Here is a 25,241-nt window from a genome sequence, read left to right as displayed (position 1 = left end):
TATCATTCTCTTCTCTAATAAATCTTTTTTTTTTTTTTTTGTCTTCACCATGGAATGGGGCAGAAAAGATGCACTTCTTTTTTTTCTAAGTATTATAAAGTCGTTTTTTCCAAACCAAAACTTGTTGACAGATTCGTGTTCATATTGAAGTAGCATGTCATATAATCAAGTGTGGATATTAAATCTGGCATGTGGTTTCCGTTGTTACTGATGCATTTTTAAAGACGTTCTTCGAAGTTGGCATTCACTCCTTCCAACATAGCTCTGTCGATTTAGGCGACTTCCACGCGAACAGCTCCCTTCAGGTTTCCCAATGTACGGGGACTTTGCTTGCATACACAAGCCTTGAGGTAACCATACAAGAAATATACTAACTTGGTCAGATCAGGGAACTGAGGAGGTCAATGAACATCCCCAAATCTGTAAATAAAATGACCAGTGAAGAGGGAGTGAAGAATAGGCATAGACGTTTTCTAGCTGTGTGGTTAATCACTTTATCCTGTCGAAACTACACACAACGAATGAGAATACGTCAGAAAAAGAATTGTTTATCATATCCATATGGTGGTCCGAGTTCACGGTAATTGCAGTTCTATTATCATGTTTGAAAAACTAAGAACCGTTAATAACTTTTCTGACTATAGCATAACAATCCATCATTTTAGGTAATTTATTTGCCTTTAGATTGTCCCCGTTGTTTCTATCTTCTGCGCTAATTATGATTTCTATTTTTTTGTCATATTTCTGTCATTTTTGTTGCTTTCGTAGTTAGTCCTTTTGATGCTTCCTTTTTAATTATCTCTAGTATCATTATTGGGAATAGGTTGTTTACTTCTATTTTTTCACATCTAGTTTCCTATTCTCTAATCGGTTATTTTGTCTTCTGGATATTTCTTTTATAATTGCATTCCAACTTGTTGCTTGTATCCTATCTTAATTGTTTCGAGTTTCGTTGTTAAGTAATATAAGTGCATTAATTCTTCGTTTATTTGACTTGATCATTTCATGTGCTTCCTCGGACTACCTACTTTGCTGGTTGTTGTGTGTACAACACTTGCTGTAGGTATAGCTGGTTACTTATCTGTTAAGTTGTAGTTTGTTTCGGTATCGCGACTGATGTCCGCTGAGTCAATGTACTGTCACCAACAGCTCGTATATTGTCAGGTACAGCATCGGCTCCAGACTGCCTGATACTCAAAACACAGTGGATTTTTACTGAGGCAGTCTTTTCTCTTCTTCATGTCCATTTTCATTGGTTTTGGTTTATGACTATTATCGGCAGTCATTACATAGAATTTGGTGCTCCTTCACCGTAAACTGGCAAAGTAATAACGGATAATGTTAATTGGATGGGATCACTTCCTTCTCATATTATAGTAGGGTATGGACATGGAAGAATTTGATTGGGCCATCATCGTTACTTTATGGACCGGCACATTTTGGTCCTCACTCCCGCTCTGGCTTGGAGCTCTGATTCGGTATTCGCAACTGATATTCGCTGTAGCCCGTTCTATTATCCTTCACCTCTAGACGTCTCGCGTTACCTGAGCTGGTTTACTCTTGCAGTGGATTCTGTCGAGGTGCTATTATTATTATTATTATTATTATTATTATTATTATTATTATTATTATTATTATTATTATTATTATTGACGATAATTCATAATTCCAATATTTCGAGGATTCAAACAATTCTTCATAAGATACTGTGTAGTATAATAAAATGAAATGCAAGAACTATGTTTATGCGTTGCAAAAGTTTAGCCTGCAATTATCGCCGCACACTCAGTCATATCTCACCGTAAACAAAACTTAGACAAACCAGTAGGGATGGGACAACGCACAATAATTCAAGGAAAGTGCGACTCATGTTTTTTATTCTCTGAGAGTCCATAGAACATTTAAATATATATTTTCTTAGTATATAGGAACATTTCAATTAGTTAATACGGAAAGTAATAAAAAAGAGATTCAGAAATGTATACGTAAGCTCGTTCTCTATTATCGTTTTGTAATTTATAAACTGTAAAATAATGTCATATTACGGTGCTGTTACAGTTAGTGTTAAAGATTGTATCAAAGGGAGTAATGAAAGCAATTTTTCAATAGGAAATTCACAAATAGAGTAGAAGTTTGATTTAAAAAAAAAACTGCATGTAATTGCTTACATTTTGTCGTCCAAAATGTAGTGAAAACCATATAATTATCAGCTCAAGGAAACGATGGATCCAGAAGACGGCGCACCATCCATTCAAAATATAATTGTTTTTGTGCTTCTTGAATGAAATGAGCCTCTGTGCTAAAACATAAACAATAATTTGTTCTTAATTTTTGTTATTACACTCTACCTAATATTACCAAGTATTACACCGGATATTTTGAGCACACTCGATCCTTTCATACTTTAATAAGGATATATAAAGGCAAGAATAAGGAGATATAGGTCTTTCGGGGCAGATAATCTAACATGTACAAATAAATTATAAAAATTGTTCTATACTTTTGGGATTATACGTCCTTCGTCACAGTACCATGAGAATGAATATAAAAGTTTCCAGATTACTCAGGCATATCCATTATAATCCTGTTAAAAATATAAAAGTAAGCGACTTGAAATTGAATTGCAAAACAGAGTTTTTTTAACCATAATTCTTTTTTAAAAAAACGAATGAAACAAAATTGGCAATATGCATGTACGAGGTATTTTTAGCTATGTGTTTAGGTGAAACAGGAGCACTGGAAGTAGTTACAATTCTTTAACTTATGAAAAATCATGCAATTTTGTCAGCTACGCACTTTCAAAATTACTTCCAGTGATCCTGTTTCACCTGAACATAGAGCTAAAAAAAATACCTCGTACATGTAGAGGGACAATTTGGTTTCTTTCGTTTTTTTTTTTTTTTTTTTTTTAAGATTTGAAATTATGATTGAACAGGAAACAGAATTCCAGAAAAATGTGCACACTCCCTTGTTACTTTTAAGCCAAGATAAGAGAGAAAGAAGTATAGTGAACATGTAAAAGTCAAATTCGATATTCAACGGATTTAGACGTTTCATAGGTACTACATACTGAAAAATTGATTTTGAATATCAGTTTCTTTTCCAAACTTTAGCATGTTCACCCACCTAGAAGCCGTTTTGTCAATGAATCTGCTCTAAATTTTAAACTTAAGACGCTTTAGGAGAGTCTTTCCTATTTTTCTTATTGCTCAAAAAAAAAAAAGTATTTTATTAAGGAAGAAAATGAAAATACTACTTTCTCATAACCAACTCTAAGGATTTTCTTTATATTTCATATAGCAACATTTCACTAACAACTCTACACGGTGGTATAGGCCATTTTTTTCTGGTAAAAAAAGTCTACGATAGATAGTTTATTGATGGCGGTGAATTACTTTAAGATTATTTGGTCAAACCTGATGCGAGAAGTAAAGACTATATAATTAAATTAAAAGATAGAATTCGAGAGTCGAATGAATTAATACGTTTTATTACTTCTATGCATATAAAATATTTTTGTAGCCGAAAATGATATACCACATGCCATGCATGCGCAAAGGCTTATAGGACACATTGTGTTCAGTGGAGCAACATCAAAGCTTATGGTTTCATGACGTTTCAGGAAATTTGAACTATTATTGTACGCCTAAAAAGGAGGTAAAAATCTATTCTACCATTTCATTCTAATTTCGTAAATAAGTATCTAATTAACATCCCTAACATATTGGAAAATAATTCTTCTCAGAAAGAGCCATGAAGGAAAATTTCCTAGTTTAAATAGTTATATTGTGTTTGATATATCATGTAAGTAATATGTTTTAATATGACAAGATTTTGCTTATTCTTGTAGGTATAGCACTCAGGCTAAAATGGTGGACACAGGAACTGGTACGCTATATATTATTGGATCTTTCAAGAGAATGACTCCAGATCCTGACTTTAAGGTAAAAATATCTCTCTTATAAATAATAAAACAAGAATATTTGTGATTTATAAAAAAGTGTTTTAACATAATCAGAAAATTTATATTAAAGAACATAATTTACAGGGCTACGTTCAGAGCTATGTAATGTTATCTACCCAATCTTTATCTACTAACATCTTATAACGCTGAGAGAAGTTGGGACTTCGTATATTTCTTTCATATGTTTACACGCGTTCTAGTGCGTACGAGATAGAATCACAATATATCAAGATTGCTTAAAACATTCTTATGTGCATATACCTTGAAATTTGAGTTCGTTAAGCACTCTTTCTCAAATTTCATCATTATGTAGACAATTCTACTGCAATAAAAATAAAATGGTTTTAACTACACAAATTATTGGTGTAAATGGGTTTGGACTGGTAGATCAACAGAGATGTGAATTATTTTATGCCGATGCAGCATCATAAGACTGAAAAAAATAATATGTTATATGATTATATCCTATAGAAATAATGAACATGTATCGAAGTTCAAAATGGGAAGAGACGGAGATTATATATCGAAGTAGATGGTTTATACACCAATCGAAAGCACTAATGACGTCTATTACGAAACTGTAATAAAAATTTTCTGAATGCATATACTGTACGAGTTGTATGAATATACAGGGTGTCCAGAAAATCCGTTGCCACCCCTAGAAATCGCAAATGGTGAGACAGACGTCAAAACAGCGAAACATGTTTGTCATCATTTCAAAAGTACAACGCATCAAAGTAATAACTGTTGTCCAGAAATGTGTTTATTCCAGCTAAGCCCTTGGTCTATTATTAAGCCTAGATCTTTAAAATTTCTCACGTGTGTATTCCTTTATTACCTCTGTAATCACACTCGTTGGCCGTATGGTGATGAAATAAAGAGAATTAAAGTGGGAAATGGTAGATGTTTCCTCGCCATTGTGTTCACTGTCCAGAATCGAAGATAGCGAAATTGCAACTTACAGCAACTCTTCTGTCAGAGAATGATATTTATGTGTACGATTAGCAAATGTACAAAACCTACATCGTGACGGAGAAGATACCACACCCAGAGCCGTAGCTACGGGGGGGGGGGGAGTTGGTAGCAAGAGGGCGCCGAACAAGCAATAAGAAAAGAGAAGTGTTGAAAATGAGTAAACGATGCGGTGCCCCGTAAAACTATTGGTGCCCTATTAAATCAATATTGTTGTCGGTTTGCAAAGAAATAGATTTGTTAAAAAATTTCTTGCTCGCAATCCAAACGTTTCAGTAAAACTAACAAGAATATTTTACTTATTATTTACAGAAAGTAATTATATAATGATTTGTTAACGAAGTGATATACAAGGTGCCGAGTATTGACTTACATTGTACGTAGGAGCACGGTCAAAGTCTGAAATATGAGTTCGGCGTTTTGATGATGATGAGTGTGGTTAGTTAATCACGCTTTTCTTATAATATTAATCACGACGGTGAGAATGAAAGTATGAAAAATGAGAGAAATGAAGACACAAATGCAAGCTGCGATTTGAGCAGGAATATTAAAAGTGAAGGTAAACAAGAATAATAATAACATTTTCGAATTTGAAGCAGTTGTAGAATGGGGGCTTAACAGGTCAGAACTTAACCCAACGAATTTCATCTCTTTCAAAGACTGATCACTACCAGTGATTTTTTTTATTCCGTTGACATATGAAATGCTTCTAATTTGAAGGAATTTATTGGGATCATTTCTCCATCAAATACTTGTATTGCCACGATTTTTTTTTGTGCATACGTGGTATCTAGTTGTGTGATATTTTTTATCTATCTACATACATACAAAAAATATACAAACATAATATATATACCCTCCAATGAGTACTTTCAGCCTCTTTGCTATTTTATTCTTTTATTTTACACAAATCTGCTAACTGGTCGTATGTTACGAGTGAGTTAAAAATTAAATTCAGCTCCATGTGCACACAGCTGAATTTGCTTTAACGGAGTTTGCTTAAACTTTGGTCAGCCAATAGTAAACGAAACGACGTTCCAAACCCTTTGGACAGTAGTTTGTCACAGTTCTACGGACAGTTCTGAACGGTATGATTCGGTTCGGTTCTGTTTGTGAACGTTTCGGTTTGGGATCGGTTCGGTTCGGTTTGGGATCAGTTCGGTTCGGTTCGGTTTGGGATCGGTTCGATTCGGTTTGGAAACGGTTCGGATCGGTTTCGGTTAACCGTTCCAAACCGGTTTAAGTGGCAAACCGAAACCGCGGTTTACGTTTTCAGGAACCGTCCACCCCTAATTTCTCTATCCATATTCCTAGATGCTGACGAGGACTCACTCAGAGTATGATGACGTTTGGTTGGAGGTGTCATCTGTAGCGTAGCAGCAAAAGTAGCAGCTTTTGCAGATTGAGCTGTTGGACTGCTCGGTTGTGATTCTTGGTGGGCTTTGCGTTTATCAATCTTTGCCGCTGTCAGAGAAGAACCCTGAGCAACAACAGGAGGTTATCCAGTATATCCGGGGCCTTGTCCAGAAACCAGAGCGGGGGAAGTCTATTGAGGTTGAGGGTTACAGGTTTGGAGTAGACCACTCGTTTGGATAGTGGTCTATGTGAGCCAAAGAGGCTATCAACCTGCGTAGTAATCTGATGAGTTGGGCTAGATCAGTCTCTCAGCCGATACACACAGAGATCAAGCTTCAGTGACCGGATAGTGGGAGAGGATAGAATAAAACTCGTCACTATGCAAAGCAAAGCAAAAGTCTGGGAAAATATGTCTAATACCAAAGTTTTGTTTGCTAGTCAAAGGCTAGCTCCCTGTTCGAGGGTTACGTCCTCTTGTAGGTAAGGGAGGTCGGGAGAATTGGATTAAGGATAATGGTTGGTCTAAGGGGAGTCACATAGCAGAAATATCTTTACTGAACATATCAGCAAAGATCAGAGGACTTAAGGCCATTATCAGCCTTAACATTTTGGATGGAATAGGAAAAATAAACACAAAATACATAATAAATATACAATACATATAGAGAAGGAACCATATATTACTTTGAATGAGTAAACAAAGGTGTTCAAATGAAAAAAATAATAATAATGTCCAAATGATACTAGCGAGCAATGTGTAGATACATATCAGATAAAACACTTGGATGTGGAAATAAGTCATGTAACAATGAAGATGAAATATGAGTTGAGGTGCAAATCACGCCACAACACGTAGACTATGCGAGAGCACAAATGAAATCATCTTCTTGCATCGGGGCTACTCTATGCTATAATGGAGACAGAGGGGAGCCCATGTTAATTACAAAGGAGAATTACTGTACACTATAAGATGGAAAAATGAGAGGATGATGAAGGTGAGTATGAAAATCATCAAGTAGGTGAAAATCTGGATGATTCGGGGGAAGTGTGTAGCAGTACCGTGTGAATAATAGTGATAAGGGTGTGTGCATAAAACGGGAAGGTGCGGGGTGAACTGCTAAATAGTGGATCGTATCTAACAAGAGAGGATGATGATCTTGGTAACGTCTAGTGATATAATTAATCCTGAGTTTCTCTATGTGGTACTGTAATGTAGGAAATTTGATAAGACTGTAAAGGTATTGTGTAGGACTGGGTAATCGAATTCGATGAGCAATTCGGAAGGCATGTCTTTCAAGTATGTGTCGTTTCTGGCAAAAACTGTTAGGAGCAGAAAGATGTATGGCCATGTGTAAGGGTTGGACGCAACAAAACTTTATAAGTATTGAGTACAGTGGCTGGTTTTAAGCCCCAGGTTGGGCCAGTTAAACATTTCGGAAAATTTAGTCGATTGTAAGCTTTACTGGTAATCGTAGCAAGATGATGCTTCCACGTAAGATGTCGATCAAATATTACATCAAGGTATGTAGCTGTTTTACTGGCTTGTAATGGAACATCGTCAATCTGGAGCGTTAAGCGGTTTTGATTACGGCGGACTTTGGTTGACTTTTTGGGCGGTAGGAAGACGATGGCCTGAGTTTTAGAAGCGTTAATTAATAAATGCCATTTTTTGCACCATTGAAAGAAATTATCTATAGCAGTTTGTAAAAGTGTATTGATTTCCGGAATGGTATTGCAAAGGGCAAGGAAGGCAGTTTCATCAGCGAACTGTAACATGTGCAGTTTGTCAGGAAGTTGAGGCATATCCGTAACAAAGAGGAGATATAAAAGAGGTGATAATTCCGACCCTTCAGGGACACCAGAAAGAATAAAGATTGGATGTGATAGGTGATCGTTTATAGAACCGTATGCAAGACGGCCGGTTAGAAAGTTTAAAATAAATGTAATATAAGGAATTGGGGTATGTAGGCGAATAAGTTTGTGAATGAGAGCAAGATGCCAACCCTTATCAAATGCTTTTTCTAAATCGAACAGCACAAGACAAGAGGGTTTGACGCTGTTGTAATGTGTTATAATCAGATTGGTAAGCCTAAGAAGTTGGTAGTTGATAGAGAAAGCAGATCTGAATGCGGCTTGATATATAGGAAGAATATGACCGTGGGTAAGGTATGTATGGAGTCGTTTCACCAATATCTGTTCGAAGATTTTGCTAAAGGTGGAGGTAAGCTGAATTTGGCGATATGATGAAACGTCATCTAACGGTTTGATCGCTTTAGGAAACATAAACGTTTTCGAAATTTTCCATGGTGTTGGGAAATATCCAATGAGGAAAATGAAAATATAAATAGTTGCTAAAAGAGTCAACAGTCATAAAAGGACTTCTTTGAAATGGCGGTAAGTTACCTGATCAAAACCTGGAACGGAATTACGTTTTCGGTTGACAACAGCTCTGAGTTCATCAACTGTAATTGGTGAAGTTAACTGTGTCTCAGGTAGAAGGGAATGGCGTGTATTGGGTTGTAAAACGTAAGAATTCACATTAACTTTTTCGGCTGGATGTGAAGAATTATCGGAAGGTAGAGGTGTGAAGATGCATTTGAGATTGTTTGCAAAAGCATTTGCTTTGTTTATGTCGTCTTGTGCTGTTGAGTTATCGATTGATATAGAATATGGAGTCTTTGTATATTTTCCACATAGAGCGTTAAATCGCTTCCAGTACTTTGAAGGATGATTTGTATCTGAGAGTTTATTACATGTTTTAATCCAACATCGAAGCTCATAAGCGCGAATATCATTGCGGACTGTGCGCTGTAATTGCTTATGATGACGCAAGGAGTCTGGATTATTAGTATGGATATATTCACGATATAACTGTCGATAACGTATTGTCATTGTAAGGTAGTTTGGCGGCTATGTGGGCTGATACGGTCGGGACTTACTAATAGGTATGAACCGTGTACTAGCTTGTTGGATTGCGACATTTATAGTATCTATTGCAGTGTAAAGCTCTTCTTCTGTAGTAGGGTTCTGTTAGGTGATCTGTGATGGAAGAAAGTTGTAGTCTGTAGTTATTCCACTTTGCCATATCAAAACGAAGACTGGTAGAGAGAATTGGTTGCGCTTGAGTTAGATTAGATCCATGAGTGTTAATCGTAAGTGATACTGGCACATGACCATTACCAAGTGGGTCTAAAACTTCGACAAAACTATGGGAGACGAGTTGTTGATACAATGACTATGTCCCTGTCGTGTGTGTGGTAAGGACATTTTTGAAGTTAGTTCTTTCTTGTTCGGATCGGCTATGCATATTAGAATCTGCCTAAATGTTGTAGTGATTGAATAAGTTGGATATAAATTGAATAAACGCTGTTGGTAACGGGTGACCAGGACTAATGTAAATAGTTGCGACGGTGATGGTTCTTTCGAAAATACAGAGAAGTAAGGACGTATTCTGGTAAGTGAAGAGCATTGCAAATATGTCGTCGATGCAAAATTTTCTGGAGGAAACCAACGGCCGTACCAACATGGGCGCGTTGGGCAAGTAATTTGCAATCCTCACGTAGTAAGGTATATCCAGGTACATGAAATACCATAGATGGCGTTAAGAATGTTTCGCTCAACAGAAAGGCTGTAACATGTTCTTCAAGGAGCAACATTTCAAAGAGAACTTTGTTTTGACGAAATGAACGGATATTAAGAAACAGGAACACTAGAGCCATGAGAAGGAGAATCTGGCAATGAGGTATGAAAATGGACGGTGTTCCCAGAATAAGTGGAAGTTAACATTGAATGTGGACTTTGCGGCTTGAATGATTTGCTGGAGAATATGAGGTCGTTGGAATGATTGGATGTTCTGCATTGCCAAAGTAAGGAAGGTCAAAAGCTGGTCAAGGGTTACCGGAGCGTCTGTTGAATGATGATGTGTGATAGTTTGTTCTGGTATACGAAGAGGAACTACCAATTGAGGATGGTCCCGTTGTGGATCTGGTTTGCCTTGCGTTTAGAGCTATAAGCAGGATTTTGCTCCTGACATGTGGGTCATGTCGAAGGAGACTTTATATTTGTGTTTGCACGGGTAGAATGTGGGCCAGAACAATAGCCACACTTGTGCGAGTTCCGACATCGGAAGTTAAATGTGTGTTATATTACTGGCATTTTTCGGAGCGCACGGGCAAGGTTCGTGGTGAACGTGATGGTTTCACTCGATGCTAATGCTGATAGATTACAGCACCGTTTGCTAGCTAATCATAGATGGTTGCTTGGTGTGAGGTCAACACCCGAAACATGTAGGTGGGGCCTCTATTATTCTTCATCTTAATGGCCTTTCTGATGGTGTGCCCTTCGTATTTTAGTTTTTGTAGCACTTATTCATCGGTGTATGAGGAATCTACTCCTCTAATAACAACAGAAAGTATTGGTGTGCGTCTAGGAAGAAGCATCTGCTTACGGCGAGTATCTTCAAGTGAGGTTAGTTGCGCGTTTTTACCGAAAATGTCATTAGGCACTTTGTTTCTGATGGTTTAGAATAGTGCTTGGTCTGTAGATACCGTTGCGGGTATGGACGATCTCGGAGCTGGCTGCGCGTGGTAAGTACTTTCGAAGTTGAAGTGCAACAAATTTGGAATTTGAAAACTTGCTGTCAAAATGGTCAGAAGCATAGAATGGATAGTTTGCCTTGGAGTACTTTCGGAGTTCTCGTCTGGAGTATCGGCAATGACCATTTCATCTGAGTCTGAATCGGAGTGTAGATGTTACTTTTTCGATGGAGGCCAAGTGCTGAGGCGAGCAGCATAGCTTTCTTTCTCTGGAGGTGACCGAGAGCGAACAGAGCCAGTAGAGACAATAAAAGCTACAGATATCTGTAAAGTTCGCCGCTGGCATCTATGTGGAGTCCTTCCGTAGTTCTGCCCTTCAGGCACGAACGGATGGCCCGGCTACGACGTGCGGAGACTAGAATGTCTACCTTTGTTCTTTAAGCAAGATGTCTTACCTGAGCCCGCCATCGTAATAGCCAAATCGGTGGGCAAAACCCCAGGATGAATGCAGCAGATAGTTCCAGGTGTACAAGATGATAATGAAGTAATGTGTGATAAAGGTCTGACTACCCATTTGGATAATAGTCAAGGTGGAGTAGAATCCCCTACCAAATCGGTAGCACTGCACACCCTTAGCTTGATCAGTCTGGACTACAGTGCTCGAAGAAATGGCGTGGAGAAGCACCCATAATGTGGAACAGGAACGAATTTTAAAAAGAGCACCTTTTCTGACGTCTGGTACGTCACGGCTGGTAATGACCGATTGATTGAAAAATCGATCGGAAGTATCGAACTCCCCCCAAAGATGTTTCTAAGGCTAGCTAACAGCTAGCCACCTCTTAGAGGGGTACATCCTCTTCCAGGAAAGGAAGTGAAGGACTGAGAGGAATGAGAAATTGTTGATGGTCTAAGTGAGGTTAGATTATGCAGTATTTATTTATTCTTTATTATTCATTATTCAATAGGGACATTATGATCTTTGCGATCATAATCATTGTGTAAGGTAGGATCAAGGTACAACATCTATATAACATATAAATCAGACATTAAATAATATTAAATATAACAAAGCGTCAGTAATACCAGAAAGTGCAGACAAACGATTATGAAAAGGCTTAGAGATGGGTAAGTATAAATTCTGAGTTAACAATATATAATGAGAAATATAAATAGAAAGACTGAATTATAATGGGCATGAGGGATGAGGTGAGGTGCGAAGCACGGTACAACACTTAAGAGTAGTTAGTGTGACAAATGCGATTATCTTCTGCCTAGGGGTGACGCTAGGCTGATGAAGACATGGGGAGCCCTGTTAGTTACAAAAGTAGTTACTGTGCGCTATATGATGGGAAAAGATGCGGGATCCGGATCAGGGGGAAGTGTGTAACAATAGAGTGTAAAGAGGAAATGTAACGGTGTGTGATAATAACGAAAGCGACATGGATGGAGTGCCAGGTAGTGCATAGTCTCAAGGAGAAAACGCTGATGATTAGCATAACACCCAGTAATAAACTTGAGGCGGAGTGCGTGAAGATGAAATTTGAGAATCGGGAAGGAGATAAGAGTATACAGATCACGAGTAGGGATAGGAAGAGAAATGCGAAAAACGATACGGAAAGCATGTTGTCGAAAATGTGCAGTTGTTTATAGAAGGAGAATGGAGCGGAGACCCACGCAGGAAAGCCTTAGGTGAGTACTGGGAAAAGGAACACTTTGTAAGTATTCAGTACAAGATGTGAAGATAGTCCCCAGGTAGTACTGGTGAGGCGTTTCAGCACATTTAGTCTATTTGTGACTTTCGTCTTGAGAAATTTTAGATGAGGTGTCCAAGTGAGATGATGATCGAAAACTATTCCAAGATATGTTACTGTTTTAGAAGGCTGATAGGGGTATCGTTAACTGCTAATGAAAGCAAAGATTGATTTCGACGAATTTTGGATGGTTGTCGGGGCGGTATGAAAATGATGCTTCGAGGTTTGTCTGCATTGATTGTCAGATACCATGTGCGACACCATCGTGTGAAGTGATTAATGGCTTCCTGAAGAGAGATATTGATCTGTTGGATGGTTCGGTAGAGAACAAGAAAATCTGTATCGTCTACATACTGAAACAGGTGAATATTCTGACGCAATTCTGGAAGATCGGTTACAAAAAGAATATAAAGCAGAGGCGATAAAGCTGACCCTTGAGGTACACTATACATGAGAAAAATATGGTGAGAGAGTGTATCATTGATAGCTACATATGACAGACGGCAGGTGAGGAAATGATAGATGAGACGGATATATGTAACAGGGAGTTGCAGCTGGGTAAGTTTGTAGATTACAGCTATATGCGAGATTCTATCAAAGGCTTTCTCTAAATCAAAGAGAATGAGACAAAATGGGTGAACAGAGTTATAGTGGTTGGTAATGAGTGTTGTAAGACGAAGTGATTATCTTTTATAAAGTACGAAGGTCGAGATCCAGCCTGTTGAGTGGAGATTATGTTTCTTGAGGCTAAGTATGTATGTAGACGTTTAACAAGAATCCTTTCAAAGATCTTACTGAAGGTGGATGTTAACTGTATTGGTCTGTAGGATGAAACATCAGACGGCGGTTTTTTCGGCTTGGGAAATATAAGAGTTTTGGAGACTTTTCAGTCTACCGGATAAAAGCCAGTGCGGAGTATGAGTATGTAGATCAATGAAAGAAGGGTGAATGGGGACTTTATTTTACATGGCGATAGGTGATACCATCAAACCTTGTAGCGGTATTGGGTTTCCGCTAAACAACAGAAGTAATCTCCTCTACTGTAATGGGAGTGGTGAGTGCGTGAGTAGGTAGTTTATGATTATCAACTGGTTGGAGATGTAGAGACTGAGTATTAACTGTATCGGCAGTATGGTTGCGATTAGTAGGATCTGGTGCTAGTGGAGTAGAGATAGATTGAAGATGAGAAGAGAAAGCATTGGATTTGTCTTGATCAGAATAGGCAGGCATATTATTGATAAGAATTGGATAAAGTGTCTTAGTGAATTTGCCACATAGACCATTAAAGCGTTTCTAGTATAACGTGGGATATGCTGAGTCTGCAAGGTGATTACATGTCTTTATCCATTGACGTTGTTTGTAGACGATAACGTAATTGCGAACGGTTCGTTGGAGTTGGTTATGAAGACGTAAGGTAGCAGGATTTCTAGTGCGCAGATATTCCCTATAACATTGACGTGAACGACGTACCATAGGAAGGTATTGAGGTGGTAATTTAGGCCGAAAGGGTATGTACTCAGTTTGTGGAATGTAGAGTGTGGAGGCCTGTAGAATAGCGGTGGCAATAACAACAACCTGAGTAGTAAGTTTGCCGGAAGTGGCAGGTGAATGATATGATTCGATGACGGAAGAAAGTCAAGTGCGATAATTATTCCAGTTGGTTTTATCATAGCGTGGAGAAAAACGAGGTGATGGTGCGGATGGCGAGTGAGCAAGACCAGTATGGTAAGTAAGTTTAATTGGAGCGTGATCACTGCCAAATCCAAGACTGTAACTGTGTAATGCGTAACTATTGTAATTGAAGTAATTGTACTGTGTGGTGTGGTATTAGAAGCTGGGCGAGTTGGCGACGGTAAGTCAAGTAGAACACCTGTAGTGTTGGTCAGTAAGAAATCTTGGAAGTGTGTACGTTCCTGATCAGTGAGACTGTGCATATTAATATCTGCGAGAATAATGAAATGCTTGTAGGTGTTGGAGATATGAGAAGTTATATGATATGGGTACACCGGGCCGGATATAAATAATACCAAGAGTGATAGCAATGGATTTAAAGTAGAGAGTAGTAATAACATATTTTGGTATCTTTAGTACAGGGCCAGTATGCTGTCTGAAAAGAAGATGATGGTGGAAACCTATGGCAGCTCCGCCGTTTGCCCATAATGTAGGTAAACGTTTTGTCAAGTAAAGTAAAATTTTGAATTCTGCATTGTGTGGATGGAATGAGGAAAGTTTCGTTCAAGAGAAATGCGGTGATATGTTCTTCCAGAAAAAGTACTTGGAAAAGTACTTTGTTTTTGGAAGAGAACGGATATTTAAAAACAGAAAACCTAAATCCATGACTAGTAAAACGTTACACCGGTGTTCCAAGTGGAGTAGTATGAATGTGAACATAATTGTTAGAATATGTGCCATAAATAGCTACAATAAAAGTCGATTTGGTGGCTACAATAAGTTGTTGAAGGATGTGCGGACGACGAAAAGATTTCTGCAGTGCAAGGGTGATAAATTCTAGCAATTTACCAATGGTAACTGGATCATTGACAGTAGTCTCGGTGTTTGTGGAAGTAGACTGTGTTCGTAACGGAACCACTAGCTCTGGATGTGCTTCGTCGGGCGATGGTTTGCGTTTACATTTATAATAGTAGGCAGGGTGGCGCTCCGTGCAACTGGAGCATTGAGGTGGAAGCTTCATGTTTGGACAAACTCTAGTGAGATGTAATCCAGAGCAGCATCCGCAAACTGTAGGGTTTGTGCAGTTTACACTTGCATGAGTATTGTACGTCAAAATTTTGAAGTAAGAAGCAATAAAATGATGGAGAAGTAGGGTGAGATTGTGTTGATGGTCGGCATGTAGTTGGTGTAATATTAGCTTCCATGTTTGATGAAGCTGAAACGGGAGGTGGTTTTCTTGGCGGGAGATGTGTTCTTGACCCTATCATAATATTTAGTTTGGTTCCGTGGAGATCTGGATCGAGATTTATTAGAAGCAGTTGACAAAGTGGAGGCAGTCGAGCGTTCTAAAACTCGTCGGTGTCCTTCAACATAGTCCTTCCGATTCTTCACCTTCGCGGAAGGAGCAGATGGGCTAGCGAAGAATGTGGGTAATCCTCCATGGTGACATTGCACGGGTGGTCCATTGACTGAGCCTGGGTCGGTCATCGTAAGGGCCAATTGCTGGCACAAGACTTCGATGTTGTGCACTCAAGCAGGTGTAATGAGAATGACAATGATGAAATGTATTGATGTAGACATGGGACAACCCGTTCCAATAGTTGTCCAGGGGAAGCTGGTCCCCTATCTCGATCTGTAGAACCGGCTGTTGGCTAGATCAGTCTAACAGACGGTTCACCAAGAAAGAGACAGAGGAAGATCTCAGGAGCATGAAAAAGAAGGATTTTCTCAAAACTCGTCACCGTTCACTCAGTGGCGCTTTAGAGCAAAGTTCTGGGAGAGTATTGAACACCATTTTTTTAGGTGAGTAGGTGCAAGTAATACTTTATTTCTTTATTCAGAAGTTGAGGAGCATCAATTAGTGGAAGAGCATTCTTTGTAGTATAGCAATCGAATATCAAGGAGGTTATTACAATCTGCCACTAGAGGGTTTCGCCCTCTGTCCTGGTCTAGGATTTGTGATCATCATTTATTATTTCTTTAATTATAGGTGGTCAATGAGCGGTGAAGGAAATATACATAAATAATAACAATAATATATTAAACAAAAGTTACAACAATAATATTAAACTAGTAAACAAAGGTGCACATACAAAACAATAAACTAGGTGGAAAAACAGTGATAATAAATAGTGCAGAAGCAAATATTGAGGAATATACACCGTATTGTTGAAATATATTACATTAGAAATTGTCAACTAATGGAAAGTAATGAATGGGTGCTCTGCACGCCACAACACATTATAGTAATGTTACAATAGACAAATGTATGTTAATCTTCTGTCCAGGGGTAGCTCAGGCCTGATGAAAGACGTATGGTGAACCCTTATTTGTGGTGTAGAGAGACAGTACTATAATGGAAAAAGATGAGAAATATGCTGGGAAATGAGGTGATGATGGAAGAATTCGGCATGATGATGATCTGCTGGAATACTGCGAAGATATATTGAAAGCAAGACACGAAGTGGTGTATAATAGTGTTTATATGGAGATTCTTGCTGTAAGTCTGTAAATATTGTATCTAGAAAGATATCGTTCCGATCCTGGAGGTTCTTGGATATAAACGTTTGACGCAAGTGGGCGATGTGGTGAACGAACAGAGGAAAGTCAATTTTGTCAATAGATCAGTATTATGGTATGGGAGTTTGATCCGATATGCTAAGCAAATGTCGTGTCTCTCTAGAATCTCGAGTGTATTATAAAATTTATGTGGGGCTGAACACCATGCTAGGTGACCAAAAGTGAGTACACTTCTCATGAAGGCTTTGTATTTGTTAAGCAGTAACTTAGAGTTTAAACCCCAATTCTGACCAACAAGACGTCGCAGAAGTTGTAGTCTGTATGGATATTGATGTCAGCCAATGTTAAGAGATGTCGAAATTGCTGAAACAAATAAGTGAAAAGCACAAGAGGAATGACATGACCGGACGGACTAACATAGCCACGGTTAGTGCAAGATTTGGTACGTAAACTTTTGTTACTAAGTGCTCTAGAAACTGGCAATGCAGTGCAATAGAGTGATCTCTATGAATGATTTTATTACGTATTCCAATTGCAACACCACCTTGGGCTCGTGCATTATTGTCCGCATAGTCACAGCGAAGAAAGTTATAGCGTGGAAAGCAGATATATATGTGGCTGGTTTGAGCGCAGTTTCATTGAGTAAAAAATATCGATATTCTCCTCTAACAGTGTATACGGTGTAACGCTAGGGAGCGAATGTCCATAAAAAGAATTGCAAGAACTATATTTGCATACAACGTTATGGAGTTATACTGCTGTGTCTTTGGGTACGATATGAAAATTAACTTACGGTCCGGAGTAAGTAGCTTACAGATTGACTTGAAAGATAGCTGAAGCGTCTGCAATAACATGATCGAGAATAAGTTGGCGTTGAAAAGGAAAGATATTTTGCAGTACAAGCGTAATGTATGGAAGAAAGTTCCCAACAATTAATGGAGATGTAATAGATAGCGATGGAGGCACGGTTGAATCTGTGGTATGGAACGGGACTGTCATCTCAGGATAATCCGGATTTGCTGGCCCTTTAGCTTTACATTTATAGCTATATGTTGGATGGTTGTCACTTGAACAAGTAGAACATTGTATAGGTTTAAATGTATTCGAACAGTCTTTGATCTCATGATTGTCAGTATAGTATCCACATTTTGCAACATTTGGACATTTAGCAGACACATGTTGATTGTATACTTGACACCGTTCGCACCGGACTGGAAGGGGTAGGTTAGTACGAGATGGTTGTACCCTGTGACGCTTTTTAAAGATAAACGCGCGCTCTTGTAACAAGGTATCAATGGCAGATTGAGAAGTGGTCAAAACTGGTATCACGTATGTTACTCCGTTGTTTTCGGTTTTTTTATACGAATACATTTTGACACTTCAATTCCCTCAGCCTTTAATTCCTCAAGCACTTCTTCATCAGCTGTTTCTGGTAACACTCCTCTAATAACAACCGACATCATGGGTGTTAGAGGAGGTGGAGGATTTTGTTTGATTCTATCTGGAAGATTGAATCGAAGATCGCCGAAGATTTTTTTTGTCCGTCGTCCCGGTTAAAGGGTTTTGCCCTTTCTTCAAACACCAATTTTTTTTACAATGCTAGACAAAACTAGCTACCTTTTACAGGGTTACGCCCTGTTTTAGGGAAGTGCTGTGAGGAGACTGAGGTTTAAAGGTCGGGAGGTGGTCTAAGTGCTTTATTACATATTTATTCGTTGAATTGCTGGACTTGAGGAACTTTGCGTTCCTTAACATTTGGCTTGGAGAAGGAACGTTCACAGTTTACATATATAGATAAAGTGATGAATACATTCCAGGAATGAAGGACATACATACATTCATTAGTTGTTAGGAATTACAAAATAACAAATTATTAATTACAAACATTTATGATTGTTATTTTATAATAATAAAAAATAATAATAATGAAATGGAAAATGAGATTGTCAGTACCGAGAAAGGGATGGAAATAGCATACATAATAAGAGAGAAATTTAACATGGATGAAAAGAGGTTTATTGTGAAATTAGGAAATATAGAAACGATGTAGTTTAAGATACGATTCTGTAGTTAGATGATGATGGAGATGAAGGGTGGAGTGAGGTGCAATGCACAAAACAACATAATGATGAGATGTTAAGAGACACACGAGGTTATCTTCTTGCCTAGGGGGATTCTAGGCTATGATGTAAAACGGACGGAACCCAAGTTAGTATATAAAGGAAATCACTGTGCGTGAAATGAGGGTATAATGAGGGAATGATGAGTATGAATGGTGTAATCATCTAGGAGCATAATCCTGGTGTAATCATCATGATAGCATAAGAATGGGATCATCGGGAGGAAGTGTGTAATGATATAACGTGAAAAAAGGGATAATGGAGTGTGTACATGGCGTGAAGGCGTAGGATGTAGTGCTCAATAATGCATTGCGTCAAACAGAAGAGGATGGTGAGCTTGAAAACGGCTACGGATGTAGGAGAGTCGGAGGGTTTCGAGGTGATATTGCAACTTTGGAAAAGAAATACGGCTATAAAGGTCACGTGTTGGGCTAGGCAATTTTATACGAAAGGCTATGCGGAAAGCATGGCGTTCAAGGACAAGTAGCTTATGGTAGAATTTGTCGGAAGCGGCTATCCAAGCTGTAAACCCATACGTTAAAGTAGGGCGAAGAAAGACCTTGTAAGTGTTTAGAATAGTGTGCAGTGATAGACCCCAAGTTGTGCGGCGAGACATTTAAGTAAATTAAATCTATTATAAGCTTTTGTCGTAATTGCATTAAGATGTTGCATCCATGTAAGACGAGTATCAAAAGTGATGCCTAAGTAAGCTTGCAACGGAACCTGATCCACATGGAGAGAAAGACAACGTCTATTTCTGCGTCTTTTAGATGTTTTCCGCTTCGGGAGAAAGATGATGGCCGGTGTTTTGGTAGCATTTATGGTAAGTTTCCAGTGTCTACACCAGCGGCAGAAGTCGTCTATAGCGAGTTGCAAGATACGCTGATATGTTGAATAGATGTGCCAAGAGGAAGAAAAGCAATGTCGTCTGCTTACTGAAAGGCGTGGACGTGATTTGGGAGGCGTGGCATGTCAGCTACAAATAAAATGTATAGGAGAGGGGAAAGGGCGGAACCTTGCGGAACTCCTGATAATAAGAAAATCGGATGAGACAGGCTATTGCGAATGGCAACATATGTAAGGCGGCAGGAGAGAAAGTTAAAAATGAGACTATGTAGTCGGTAGGTAGGTGAAGTCTAATTAGTTTGTGAATTAGTCCGAGATGCCACACTTTGTCAAAAGCTTTTTCCAAATCGAAGAGAACCAAACATGATGGATTCACTGAATTATAATGCGTGCAGATTAGGCTGGTGAGGAAAATCTGATCATTTATAGAAAACAAAGGGCGGAATCCTGCTTGGGTGAGAGGTAGGATGTTTCTGCGAGTGAGGTAGCTATGGAGGCGTTTTACGAGAATACGTTCAAGTATCTTGCTGAATGTTGCTGTTAGTTGAATCGGTCTGTAGAAAGATAGTTCGTGAGGTGGTTTATGCGGTTTTGGAAACATAAGAGTTTTTGAATTCTCCCAAGACATAGGAAAGTATCCAGTACGCAGGATGAAGGTGAAAATATTTGCAAGAAGAAGTAGCAAGGTAGAAGAACACTCTCGGATTTGGCGATATGTGATGTTATCTAACCCTGGTGCTGTATTTAGTTTATTCCGTATGGTATCGCTGAGCTCTGTTACTGTTATGGATGCGGTGATGGGTTGATTTTGGTTGAGTACATGTAGATGACTAGGTTGTAAAAAGGGGATAGATGGGTTTATTCGATCAGCTATGCGTGGCCTGCCCTTAGAGGGTGGTTGTGGGAAGATTGTCTGGAGGTGATCGGCAAAAGCATTTGCTGTATCTGTATCTGTGGGAGGAGCAGAGTTCCCAATCAGTATGGGGTTATGGAGTGTTGTTGGACTTGCCGCATAAAGCGTTGAATCTTTTCCAGTATTTTGTTGGATGACTGGTGGTCGCTAGGTTGTTGCAGGTTTTGACCCAGCATCGTAATTTATATGCTTTAATGTAATTGTGCACTTTGCGCTGTAATTGTTTATGATGATGTAAGGATTCGGGGTTTCTGCTGCAAAGGTAATCTCTGAAAAGTTGACGTGAACGGGTTGTCATATTCAGATATTGTGGTGTAGGCGTGGCTGATATGGAGTGCATTTACTAGTTGGAATATAAAGTTGACTGGCTTTCTGGATGGAAGTGGTAATAGAATCAATAGTAGAATATAGTTCCCCTTCGGTAGTGGGTGATGTGAGATGTGATGTATGTTGCGTCAAGTAACTGTGATAATGGGTCCAGTTTGCTTTATCGAAGCGATAACAAGTACGGGAAGGTATCTGCGATCGAGGTGACGCAGTAGGGTGTAGTTGAAGCGTAAACTGGACAGGAGCGTGATCTCTACCGATTGTATCAAGAACATTAAGGAGGCTATGGGTGGAGAGATTTGCAGAGGTGATGACAATGTCGGGCGTTGTGTTGGAGATGGGTCTATTAGGCTTTGGGAGAGGATGTACGATTCCAGTTGTACTTGTGGTTATAAAAGCTTCAAAAGTGACACGATCCAGATGTGAGCGACTATGGAGATTGAAATCGGCCATTATGATATAGTGACGGTATGTGTTTGAGATATACTGAACAAACTGAGTCGGTAGGGGGTGACCAGGACGTACGTAAATGGTTGCAAACGTGATGCTGAGAGATTTGAAATATATAGTGGTGATGAGATGTTCAGGTAACATATTAATGGCACAATGATGCTGATGGTAGGGGAGATGCGGAGAGGAACCAATTGCTACGCCCCCATTTGTGCGTTGTGCTGGGATCTGATTGTCTGCCCTGAGTATAGTGTAGCCTGGTATGTGACATGGAGTTGCTTTTGTCAAGAATGTTTCATTTAGCAGGAAGACTGTGATACGTTCCTCCAGAAGGAGAGTCTCAAACCGGAGTTTGTTTGTGGTGAATGATCTGATATTCAAAGCCATGATGTAGGAGTGTTTAACTGATGTGAGTGGTTGGAGATGCATGAAAATGTACTGTATTACCAGAATACGTAGCTGTGAAATTGATATGAAATGTGGTTTTGGCTGCCAGAGTAATTTGCTGTAAAATGTGTGGCCGTATGAAGGGGTGAATATTCTGGAGCGCACGAGTGAAAAAGGTTAGCAATTGATTTAATGTGACAGGGGTGTCAGTGGATAGCGGAGTGGAAGGAGTGACGGATACAATAAGTAGTGGTACAACAAGTTCGGGATGGGCTGGTGTTGGTTCCGGCTTGACTTTACACTTGTAACTATAAGTGGGATGGTTGTCAGGAGACGTCGAGTACTTCGCTGGCTGGTTTACATTGGCGCAGAGCCGTGTTGAGTGGGGTCCGGCACAGTATCCGCACTTGTAGTTGTTTTTACATTCAGATGTGGTATGAGTATTGTATTCCTGACAGCGCTCGCAGCGTATGGGCAATGGTGCTAGTGAACGCGATGGTTCAACTCTGTGTTTGCGATTATAAATATATGCCCCATGAGCGAGGAGATCGTCAATCGTCTCTTGATGTGGAGTAAGAATACGGACCATGTAGGTGGGCCCACGGTCGTTACGGATCCTAAGAACTTTAGTTATAGAGTAGGCATCGAGTTTTAATTCCTCATGGATTTCATCATCTGTGTATGATAGATCTACCCCGCGGATAACCACAGAGAGAAGTGAAGGCCGCCGTGGTGGAGGTGGCTGACACTCGAGTGATTTCGGCGTTTGGCCAGAAAGTATCTATTGGAACCTTGTTGCGAATTGTGGTATAAAGATCAGGGTCTGCTGTTTTGAGAATGTACCCATTTCGGGTATGAACTATTTCTTTGAGAGTAGCACGTGGTAGATATTTGCGAAGTTGGAGTTTGCCAGAGGTGGTGCGTGAATCCGCCATCTTTAAAGACTGTCCGTTGGGCGACTGCCCAGATGCAAAAAACTAGCGTGACTAATGTATATATGATGATAATGAGATGTGTAAATGATCTCAAGGTTGGACTACCCGTTTGGATAGTAGTCCAGGTAAGACAGTTCCCCTATTAATGCAGTGACACTGTACATCCTTGGCTGATATAAGTCTGATGAACAGTGTCCTGTAAAACCGCAGAGAAAAGTCCAGAATCAGGAGTAGGAAGGTTTCTACAAAAAACGTCACCGTTTTAGATAGGTGGCGCTTCAGAGGCGAAACCTCTGGAAAAGTCGTTCTGAACACCAAAGATTTTTTTGTTCGTCGTCCCGTTTAAAGGGTTTTGCCCTTTCTTCGGGTAACACCAAAGACAATGCCTTCCAAGCATATCAGAATTAACTCGTAATTGTCAGTGAGTATTTTACTTTTGGAGTTTATTGTCTGCAAAGCTTTAGGCAGAATATTTGGCATTTTTAAGTAACAAATAACGCAACATGTTCTGCTGTAATCGGTCACGAAAATAGTATGTAAGCCTACAAAATGTCCGACAATAGTTACATGACTACAGTGATGCCACCTGTTGGTCATATCCTTGCTCAGTGGACGTTACCGAGTTCTCACAGTCGTTCAGGAGTCATTCGTTGAAAAGTCTCTATAACACCGCAAAGCGGAAAAACGACATCTAGCATCTAACTTTACGACGACGACAGACGCTTAACTTCCGCATTGGTGGATTTCAGCTTCGAACCGTCAATTTTCCTTGACTTCGGAGCCTATCCGGCAAAGGGCGATAGCGGACTGATGATAGTTAGCGGCACTTTGCACATGGGATTCTCTACTCTAAACCAGCATTCGAAACGCCATACCGCCTACTGCTACGTCGCTGCTTTGATAATCGTAAATCAACCCTTGGAATGTAGTCTTTCCGATCCGAAATCTACTAGCGGACGGTCGACTTTTGCCGCCTATCCAACTGCTATGCCGCAGTCTGGTAGGCTGTTTTCCATTCGTTATTTGTTCCAAGCACAGTGTGAGCCAAAAATAAGAACCCATAGGCCAACTCGGTTACTATTGCTGATATGAAAACAAAATCTTTGAGTTTTACGTCCCACGATTATACCGGTTAGGCTAAAGGAGACGGTGATTATGAGAAATGAATGAAATGGTGGAATGAAGAAAGTAGGAGGAAACGGGAGAACCCCGAGAAAACCCCCGCACACGGTGTTTGTCCACCACAAAGTTCACTTGGCGGGGGCTGGGATCGCACCCGGAACCCCAAGCACCAGAGGTGAACGCTCTGCCACTGAGCCACCGCGGCCCCCAATATGAAAACAAGGTAATATATGTAAGGATACTGTCTACGTTTCTATACATTTGTTTCAATAGAATCCGTTTGTTGGGGAAGATGTTGTATATTACTTTCTGTACTGATTTCTGGCAGTACACTGTCAGGCCACCTCTGGGTCCACTCCTTCCCGACACAACACCTTTTTTCTACTGTAAATTCATATATGCTATTAATAAAATTGCCTCTATACAGTAAGTGATTTTTCGTGATAGTTTCAAATTTCTCATAATTTTCATAGATTATACAGTCATTTCTATTCTTTTTGTACGGAATGACCCACTTCCAAACCCCGACGTTTTACCGGCATTTTCTTTTAGTCTATAAGTTTTCATTTTCGCATCTTCCTTTTGTCGATGCCCGGCACGGCTACTTTCGTAGCATATTTTCCGCCAGTTGGACAGTCGCAGGTGGCCCTTTCGCTGTGGAGGCGGACATCGTCGGCAATTCGCCAAGGGGTACAAATGTTTGACACTTTACACGTAAACACTTGGTCTTCCTATTTTCCTTCCCTGTGCAGAAAACACAACAGTAACAACACCAGGTTAAATTTTTGGAAGGAGGCGGCAAACAAAGGGACGGAGATATTTTTATATACCGAAAACAATTATTTTGTATTACTTAATATACATTACAATACAAAATATCTGGGGAAGACCTGTACCTACGGGGAAGCACAAAGGCTCATGGCTCCCCAAAATTTAATTTTGCTCCCCAAGTGATACATGAACACTAATTGCTTGATATGTTTTATACAGATTTATTAGTTTGGAAATATCGGCCATTGATCTCCGTCATTTTAGAGTTCAAATAGGGCAAAAGTTGAAGTAACGGGGGGAATGAGGGACACCAAAGATCCCAAACCTAAATAATAAATATTTGTAATCTAATCTCAACACTATTCACTGATATTTACATTAGAATTGGTTTGACTGACAAAGACTTTTTTTTTAATTGACACTCCACATTCATTAATGCATACACTTAAAAGTAATGTGATTAACATTATATTATCAATAGTTCAGCTCCTATTATGTTATTATAGATAGTTGTAAATACTTTTATTTAACTTTTATTATAAATAGTTAAATAGTTTTATTGGAGAATTTCGAAAGTACAATCTAAATTTTGGATTCAAAT

The 25,241-nt window shown here is 39.4% G+C and overlaps 1 protein-coding gene across 1 annotated transcript in view; it reads left to right on the top strand.

Moving 5' to 3' along the window:
- LOC145661650 (uncharacterized) overlaps positions 1–25,241 on the top strand; it is a gene marked incomplete at its 5' end in the record, with an annotated part of 317,800 nt that overhangs the window by 229,809 nt on the left and 62,750 nt on the right. The window contains one exon of the mRNA XM_081726973.1: positions 3,851–3,944. Coding sequence (XP_081583099.1) covers positions 3,851–3,944 — 94 coding nt within the window. The remainder of the gene's footprint in view (positions 1–3,850; positions 3,945–25,241) is intronic.

Source organism: Thermobia domestica, chromosome 10 (genome assembly GCF_964235325.1).
Source record: "Thermobia domestica chromosome 10, izTheDome1.hap1.1, whole genome shotgun sequence".
In the NCBI taxonomy this organism is placed as follows: Eukaryota; Metazoa; Arthropoda; class Insecta; order Zygentoma; family Lepismatidae; genus Thermobia; species Thermobia domestica.
The sequence above is the reverse complement of the archived record's forward strand: the minus strand, read 5'-3'. Positions and strand labels throughout refer to the sequence as shown.